Raw genomic sequence first — 9,240 nt, 5'->3', positions numbered from 1 at the left:
TTAATAACCATCAATATGATGATTCTGTGCTCTACACCAGAATTAATTAACGTCTTGGATACAGGAGATTGGAGTTGAACCAATTTGAAGGATGTTATATCAAAGCTTGTTTAAAATCTCTTGTAGTGCAGTTTGTTCTTATTTATAAATACCTATCAGCAAGTAGGCTCCACTAGAATAAATAAATGCAGGCTGGGTGCATGGATGCAGAAATACATCACTGTATAGAGTACCAATCAATTTTTATTAGTTTTAATATTTTTACATTGTGTTAATTTCTTATTTTTCATACATCAGACAAACCAGTTTAATAAAAACAGTTAAAATGGTGGAAGATTTTCCTATGAGGATATTATTAATTAAAAGAACATGTGGTCAGTTTTGATTTTAAACGCACCAATCCTACTAAACCTTTGCTACATTAATGATGCCCAGCAAATGAAAGTTCCTTTTAGTTTCTGTCAGATTTTAATCAGTTGTTGTACGTTTTAATCTTGTGAATAGCGTAAGGACTAGAGTCCAGCTGTGGCCAAATGTCTCCGTTGGGATGAGCTCTAGTCTGCTGCACTTCTCTCTCAACCAGTTCCACTGACAAGGTGGACGGGCTTAAAGTCTCCGTTGCGCGGTAGGACTGCGTGAGGTGGCGGAAGGACGAAGTGTCTGAGACGTCTTCGTCAAAGAGGTCGTCCATGAGCTCCTTGCGCTGCCTGCGAGAGGCTTTCAGCTGATAGTTCAGGTCAGAAACCAGATCTTTAACGTCTCTCACCAGTGTGGAGCGAATCCCGAACAGACAGAGCAGGAACACCAGACCGGCACAAATACCAGAGACAAAGTACAGAGCCACTCTCTCTGGGAGACCTGCAGGAGAGGAAAGGGATCATTAATCACAAATCAAACACACTCCATATTCATGTAGACCAGTGGTGCCCAAAGTTGTTCCTCGAGGGCCGGCATCCTGCATGTTTTAGTTCTCTCCCTGGTTTAACTCACCTGGATTAAATGATGGTTCATTAGAAGACCTAAGGAGAACACTGACATGCTGCAAAGGTTATTACCACCAGGGAGAGAACTAAAACATGCAGGATGTCTGCCCTCGAGGGCCGACTTTGAGCACCCCTGATGTAGACCAAAGATGCAACTATATCAACATACAGCAGGAATAAATTCACCTCAAGTTCTAAAATGCAAAACATGTTCATACAGTTACTATCCAATAAGTGGCTTTGAAATAAAATTTATACAAAAGCAGAGAGAATCTGGTTGGTTGTCGAACATTTTTCCCCAGCAACAGCTTTAAATTGACACCAACCATACCTCACCCACCATCAGCATTACTGCAGGAATCCTCAACATTAGCATGATTAACTGTGTGCAGGCAGGTGTGTTTATTTTTGTTTATTGTGATACTTTACAGTTCTTAGCAAAATTCTTCATAGGCCTTAAGCTTTTTCACACTTTTACCATTAACCTCATTTATAGATCATTTACATGAAAGACCACTGGTTTTAGCTGTTTAGCTAGTTGTCAACATAACGCACTAAATCTTAAATGTATGCGTGATATATAGAAGAAAAAGGGATGCAACACTACGACAATGAGATAAGGAGGTCAGAAATAAGTTGTAAGTAAAAAAAAGGGAGGGAAATGGAAGTAGGTTGGTTATGCTAGCTTGACTTTGACAACCTTAACATGTAGATGTGCTGCGGAAAAAGGCAATCCACACATAAACACTGACAGATCATCAGTACAGGAGGTGTTTAAATAAGTTAATCAACCACAGCTGCATTCAGATGATCACTAAAGAATCGCAAAATAAACATCAATACTGTAAAACTGTAACGGACTGGATGTTCTGTTCTTTTTCTGGGAAATATTTGTGTGCTTTTTGGTGTTGAATCCTCATACATTAGTGGTGCTGTTGTCAGTCAGTTGCTATGGCAACGTGTCTACACGTAGTGTAGACCATATTGAGAAAAAAGAAGAAGAGGCATTTTGAGTTGTTCTTCAACAGTTTTTCTGGGTTGTTTTTTCCTTTGCTGCGGTGCTCTTCACTAAATTAATAACGTCAACATCTCCAGGTTTCATTTCGCTGACTGGGTTGTTCTACTGCGGCATAGCAACTACAGATGACAAGTAAAAGGATCGGCTTTTTGCCCTCAAACATTGTGCGCATGCGTAAAATTTCTGGTGTGTCGATAAGCAGGCATAAAGAATGAATGGATGGATGGAAAATCTGGCAATGTTCAAGGGTAATGAATCATTCAGAAAACTCATTTCAGCTGCTTTTATTTGAACGAAGTCAGATTTGATATACACCTCGATGGGTGAGCCTATCTTTCCACTTTTCACTCTTTCATAAGTGCGCAGAAATTTGCACATTTTCTAAACAAGCAGATGCATGTATGTAACATAAGGGGCGCCCACTCTCTATCATCTGTGCATGAACAGAAAGCAACAAAACGAAACCCTTACACAAATGTCACAACTAATTATTTAGAATGCTGATGTCTCTGGATTAACTTCTACCTAACTTGAGTTCTCTGTAAGTTAGTAAGAAACACATTTTCAAAATAAATGTTATACGCCTTAAATTTGCCTTTTGCTCTACATCTGACTGAGGGCAAATATATCAGAAGGGTCCATTAAAAAACTTGACCCCATGGTGTCTCAGGGTATCAGAGCACATACCCAATATTTTTTCAATGATCTCCAGACAGTTGGTAAAGAGCACATTTTGCGGCCTGTAGGTGGGGCCAGTGTACCATCCACCTGCAGGTGAGAGGGGTCTGGGCTCAGAGACCAGTCAGCCGGGCAGATCGTACAACAAAACCTGAGAAAATCCGATTAGTGCCTCACCGTGTGTGAGGTCTGAGATCATGAAGGGGTCAGTCGACCCTCGACCCACATCTTCAAGAAGATATCTGGGCACTAAAGAGGAAATTATATGTTTACATGCTGGACTGCAGCAATACAGACTTATCAAGTATTTTTGGTCTAGCTTCTAGTGGAAATATTTTATTACACTTGAAACAAGACAAAACTAACTTACAAGTAACTTTCCAGCAAGATGCGGGATTTTAAATTAAGTCAAGAATTCCTTAATATTCAATTCAATTCAGTTAAAATAAAAAAAATAATTCAGATTCTTGAAAAAGTAAATCGTGATGGCTATTGGCATCTACTCTTGCAGCGGTCTGCATTACAGAGAATCTGAAAAAGCCTGTGACTGAAGATACTATGTCTTCCCAAGATCTGATGAAGATGATGGTCAGGGTTGTCCATGATTTTTTTGATTTTATGAAGAATCATTCTTTGCATCATAATTATCACCACAATATTGATGAAAAAGTCCTAGTTCAGTTATAACATGGGGAAAATGTCTTGTTATTAGTGAAATAACCTGCCAGGGGAATAGTACTTTTATCAATATTAATGAATTATTTACTTAAAATCTTACATCTTGCTGAAAATTTACTTGTAAGTTAGTTTTGTTTTATTTCAAGTATACTAAGATATTTGCACTAAAAACCAAGAATACCTGGTAACATTTTGTGTTTTTGTGGTGTGCCTCAGCTGTGGATAACAACATTCACTCTGTTATTTACCACAAGTGAAGGAGACTCGCAGGTGTTTCCTGGTGCCGGGGAAGCAAGGGTCCCCAAAGGTTTGAGTATCTGCAAAGATTGAGCAGTTTTCTCTGCCGTGACACCTGCGGGAAACCTTCTTCAGAGCCACAGCTGACAAACACTCTGAAACAGACAAAACAGACAAATATCACACCTCACAGATATAGCAGTTTTCCCCCTGTTTATTACTAAATGTTTGCTTCAGACCCATGTCGGATTTTGATCCCGGCTCCTCAGGACAGTTGGGACTTCCATGAAGCAGGTGTCCAAATGTAGCAGAGTAGATGGCGAGGACGGACTCGTTTTTACACAACAGCCTCAGACGCTCGTTTTCACACACAAGTCTTGTGTGATGGTGTTCTGGAAAAAACAAATTATGAAGCAAAACCAGATAAGCATCTGCAGACTGACATGTTTCAGACTGTGAAATGATTGGTGTCCCACTGAGTGGGAGGAGCACAGTGGGTGTCCTGTGGCGTCTGGCTCCAGGAAGTTGGCAACAGATCCTGAATACTGGTGGGCGTGGGCCTCAGGCTGGCTGCACCACTTCCTGTGGATGCTCTTTTGGGATTAAAAGTTTTTTAGGGACAGGGCGTTCAGTAGTCTGATGCACTGATAAGGTGGGCGGTTCACACCGCCGCAGTCAAAAGTGACCCAAATCCGATTTTTTTTTTTTTTTTTTTTTGCCTTAATGCGACCTGTATTTGATCTGTTCATGACAGTCTGAACAACACAGGTCAGATTTTTCTTCGAATATCCAAGCCAGTTTGAATATCCGATACTATCCGATCTTTTCAAATGTGACTTGAGTCTGAACGGCCAGGTCTCATTCATCCGACCTGAACGTAACTGATACTCGACAAACGTCATTATTCTGCGCCTTGATACTCGCAAGCGGGAAGAAAATTAACAACCATGACGCACTATAATGAGGATTAAGTTGTTAATGTGCTGGCTGCGGTCGAATAACAACTTAAAAACCGAGCTATGCTCCCCCGATAGCATCCATGTTTACTTCAGCTAACACTCTCTATGTGTGACGTTATTGCGCCCTCTACTGCGCATACGGGACACATTCAGGTCGTTTACAGTTCACACTGGAGAACACTACAGATCGCACATATTCGCAAGTGTGAAAGATCACGGCAAAAACGGTCAAATTTGACAAAAAATCAGAATTGGCTCCATTCAGGCTGCAGGGGTAACATAGCCTAAGAAGAGGTACACTAAAAGTTAGAATATCTTGAAATAGTCAACCAAACTTTGAATTAAAACAACAAAAGTCAAATATAAAGCTAATAGTTTATAATTAAATGAAAATAATTATGCTATAAATTGCAGAACTCGATGTGTAAAGAAAAATATCTTCTTTTTTTTTACATTTTAAAAAAATCTTCTATCCCTGGTAATATCCCCATATTTGTGTGAAGTAAAAAAAATGGTCCAACATTCATTGCAGGGATTTTCCAGCATTAATGTGACATTTACCATGTAGCATATTGAGCTGAAAATCAAATAAAATGTTTAGTTTAGTTAATTCAGTCTAAAACACAGTAGTTTGTTTTCAAAGTTCTCATTGATGTACCTGGTTTGCACTTGTAGGACACCAAGAGGTACTTGGTGGTGAGTGGACAGGGATCCGGTCCAAACACAGGAGCGAGGACAGGAATGTGACATGACCGCTCGTCCTGACACTCCGACTGCACCTTCTGCAACAGCAGGAAAACATCTGGCATTCTACATGAATCAATGATGTAACAAATCTGCATTTTTCAAAGTGAGGGCATCAGGAGGTTGGAGGGAAGATGTGGGGAAAAAAAGGAAAATAAAAAAATACATTTTTAAATCATAACTTTTAATCTTTTGATAAATGTAATTATTAGATATGGGTGAAAACCTATCACTGTTTAAGAGTTTCAGATCAGTCAATATCGATAAATGTCAATATCAATAATTATTTATTGTTTTATTTGTTTTAAATATCTAAAAAACCTTTATCCCACTTTTTACTCCTCATCATTGTTTATTTCTAAGCAGTTACAAGGCACAGTGCTGAAACTTGAAACTGCAAGTCAGGCTGTTGCTAGGTAACCACAAAGTGAGTGAGTTGCTAGGTAACCAAAGAGTGATTAGTTAGTTGATTCCACCAACCTTTTTTAGCTGGTTGTGAGAGGTTGAGTGGCTAAAGCTTTTCTGCTGCCTACATCTCCCAGAATGTTCTGAATTGGAGTTTGATGTGTTTTCTATGTATTGAATATTCTATCATAGCTATTGATATTGATCAAGTGTCTATCAATATTGTTATTGGTTTATTGTCCAGCCCTATAAAATGTAAGTTAAAATAACTTATTGAAGCTAGAGACAGAAGAAGAAGATTAGATAGAAAAACATGTTCTATCATTTTTATAGTAATAGTAATTTTCTTATCAAAAGAGGGTATTGTGGTGGAAAGTTTTATCTGGTAATATGTTCAGCATCAGATTAATAAAGGCACAATATATAACTTGATAAAACTTTTCACCACAAAAATCTTTGTCATCTAAAATCAGAAAGTATGAGGCAGCATTTATGCTAAATTAATTTAACAATTAAAAGTGAGAAAAAAATATGTAAAATTCAATGACATTTTGTCTGTGGGTTTGCAAAGAACGTCCCCGGTCAGAAGCTAACGTTGTTTCAGTGGCAATGGCATGGAAAATTATGGGAAATATCTGTAATAAATCACATGACTGAAGTCTCATCTACCTCTAAAGCGGTGGAGGAAGTACAATCTGTGTCCTCCTCCTCTGCTGTGATGTTTGCGTTTGGTGCAGGGCACAAGTGTTTATAAGGGACACGTCTTCCATAGAAGGCCGATAGGACGGCTACAGATGTCCTGGAGGGACACTTGATGAAGAGCAGGTCTCCCTCACAAGCGTGAGCCGTGTGGTTCTTCAGAATACTGTGGAGATACACTGAAACACAAATATGAGATTATTCCACTTCCCCCCTCTTTCATATTTATTCATCAGGGATGTCTTGTTAACCAATTATTTGTGTGTATGTGACTATTTACAGTCCATGTGACTCAGCCCGGCTTCATGTGGACAGGGTGGTGTCCCCAAGTCTCCGTCACTGGGTGTAACTCTCCAAGACAATGTTTGGAGTCTGACCACACAGACAATCATGTTTCGCAGAAACACAAAGACACCGAACTGAAGTCTCCCCTCCCGTCTGTATTTCCTGTAGAGGCCCCCTGCCTCTTATGTGTGTACAGTAGTTCCTCTGATGCTGTCATGTGGGATCCACCTCTGCCGGTGAGGCAAAACTCAGGGACTGTGGTTCATATTTAATGGAGTAGTTACTGACTGAATGTAGTTTGACTATTTCTAGAGGACAACTTTTACATTTGTCAGTATAAACACAAACTAGGAAATCTAGAGAAGGGACTCTACTACCCAAAATTCATATTTTTGTACTTCAGTTTGGGTTTCTACTGCTTCTAGAAACAGCCAACACGCTTAAAAAAACACCCTGAGGTTTATGTTAATATTTTTGGTGCAAAAACCTGCAGAATGTAACGTCACAATCAATGGGCACTTGGCTGTCACCTAGCAACCCCAGCATAGTTCACCCGTCACCTAGCAACCCAAACTGAGTTCCAGCTCATTTGGTTATCTGGTTTTAGAATAGAATAGAATAGAATAGAATAGAATAGAATAGAATAGAATAGAATAGAATACACTTTATTGATCCCCATGGGGAAATTGGCTATTCGTTGACAAGCTACTCCATCTAAGGTGTTAAATATTAACAACACAAATATAACCATAAGAGATAAAAGTGTATAAAATATAAATATATATACATAAAATGATGTAGGTAAATGAATATGACTGTTATTGTAACTAAAAGTAATTCATATGCAGATAGTGGCGTTTTTTTGTTGACTTACCATCCAGAAACCCCTTCCTGCTTGCCTGTTGGTTGTGCAGGAGGCTCGACTTCTGCTTTTTAAACACGTACAGTTGTATAACTGTGTGTCAAATTGCAGCCATTTTCACGTGTGAGTGTAAGCATTGAGTTTGGGGGCGTGGCCAGCAGATTATTTGGATTTAAAGTGACAAGAGGCCCCCTGAACATCTCAATCTGAAAGGAGCTCAAAATAGACTAAAATCTAATTTTTAAGAATTATTTTGTGCAGAAAAAGTAATGAACATGTTTTGCATAAGCTATATACTTATCCTTTTCTATTTGAGGAAGCATAATAAATCACCTTTAACGTATATTATCAGGATCTTATGTGATGGAACAAAGTAGTATATATTTGTAAAGTGGACAAAAATAATGCAGAACATGTTTTCAACTATTCCTTTGTACAACCATATTTTGCAAGTTGCAAGCATGAAGTGTATGTCTCTATTAACTCTTTACTTCCAGAGCCTGAAATATTTATCCATGCTTTAGAACACATTTCAATCCCTTTAGTGGTTGGACTCCATAAATATGAATATTCTGATATGCTTATTTAAGGACATCAGAATAAAGAGGGATGAGTGCAAAATGCATGCTATAGTTTTATTTTCTAAAAAATATTGAAATCTGCATCATTTCCTTCCACATTTTGGCACTACTTCTGCATAAAATCTCAATGAAATACAATGGAGTTATGACTGCAACTTCACAAAATGAGGAAAAGCATAGAAAGCCTGAATACTTTTGCACAGCTCTGTAATGTCCTACGTAGGCGACATTTGCTTGTTTGCTGCTCTCTGGCCGTACCAGGCACTTATTCACAAAGAGCTATTATTAGCTTTTTGCCAAACAAAAACTTCTAACAGCTACTGTCAAGATACACAAAACTTAAAAACAAAACCGCGTCTCAGCAATCACCACACAGCAATTACTTTCACTGTCAAAAAAAGAAAGATATCTGATTTCAATCATGCAGCTAAATCATCAGCTTAGAAAGAAGGATGTGCATGTTGTTAGGAAATGTCTTTCCGACACTTCCTGTTGTGGAAGCCCACACATGTGGAAAATCACGCATCAGCATTTTTTTACCCACACATTAAAAAAAGGGAGGAAAGCGAGGAACTTACGAGAGAAATCAGGTGCCGAAAGTGCAACGGGCGTCTTGAGAGCAAGAAAAAGAGAAAGAAAACATAAAGATGTGAGGAAACTCCATGCCTCTATCATTGTGAGTGTTTAGTAACAAAGCAGCACTGGGGTTTGCTGTGCTTGGAAACGGGTCAATGATGTCTTTGTGTCTCCAAAAAGAAAAATACAAAGCACAACCTCCCTGCAGTTCGCTGTGTGAACAACAGTTCAAACCAGACAATTTAAACAATTTGGTAAAACCCAGATGATGATGTCATGGTTTTGTAAACAGGTCACATGGACTGTAAATTACATGCATTTATACTGTCAGAAATGAAAATGTTATGCTGCGATAATGACCGTTTCTAACAGAAAAAAATCAAGAGCCTCTGTGAAACACGGTGGAACGAATCCTTTACCACAACGGACTGAAAAGCCGCTCAGAAAAGAAGAAGCCAGGGCTTCAAACCCTGCATAAAATGTTATATTACAGTTTGATGAAGCACAAAGGTGTTAATATTTAGTGATGTCCTGT

At 38.8% G+C, this 9,240-nt stretch overlaps 1 protein-coding gene across 3 annotated transcripts; it reads right to left on the bottom strand.

Moving 5' to 3' along the window:
* Positions 1–225: 225 nt before the first annotated feature.
* Positions 226–8,890, bottom strand: LOC103471561 (protein eva-1 homolog C). Of its 3 annotated transcripts, XM_008420641.3 has the most exons (8): positions 8,708–8,890; positions 6,372–6,580; positions 5,212–5,335; positions 3,834–3,986; positions 3,606–3,749; positions 2,857–2,928; positions 2,689–2,769; positions 226–858 (listed from the first exon to the last, which is right to left on the bottom strand). In XM_008420641.3, the coding sequence occupies exons 1-8, from the start codon at positions 8,802–8,804 to the stop codon at positions 473–475; spliced, it is 1,266 nt and encodes a 421-aa protein (XP_008418863.2). In that variant the 5' UTR covers positions 8,805–8,890; the 3' UTR covers positions 226–472. The 3 variants fall into 3 exon arrangements, with proteins under 3 accessions (XP_008418863.2, XP_008418864.2, XP_017162455.2); XM_008420642.3 differs by lacking the exon at positions 2,689–2,769 and having other exon boundaries at positions 8,708–8,886; XM_017306966.2 differs by lacking the exons at positions 2,689–2,769; positions 2,857–2,928 and having other exon boundaries at positions 8,708–8,889.
* Between the last annotated feature and the right edge of the window lie 350 nt (positions 8,891–9,240).

This window comes from Poecilia reticulata, chromosome 10 (genome assembly GCF_904066995.2).
Source record: "Poecilia reticulata chromosome 10, P_reticulata-male-v2, whole genome shotgun sequence".
NCBI lineage: Eukaryota > Metazoa > Chordata > Actinopteri > Cyprinodontiformes > Poeciliidae > Poecilia > Poecilia reticulata.
The sequence above is the reverse complement of the archived record's forward strand: the minus strand, read 5'-3'. Positions and strand labels throughout refer to the sequence as shown.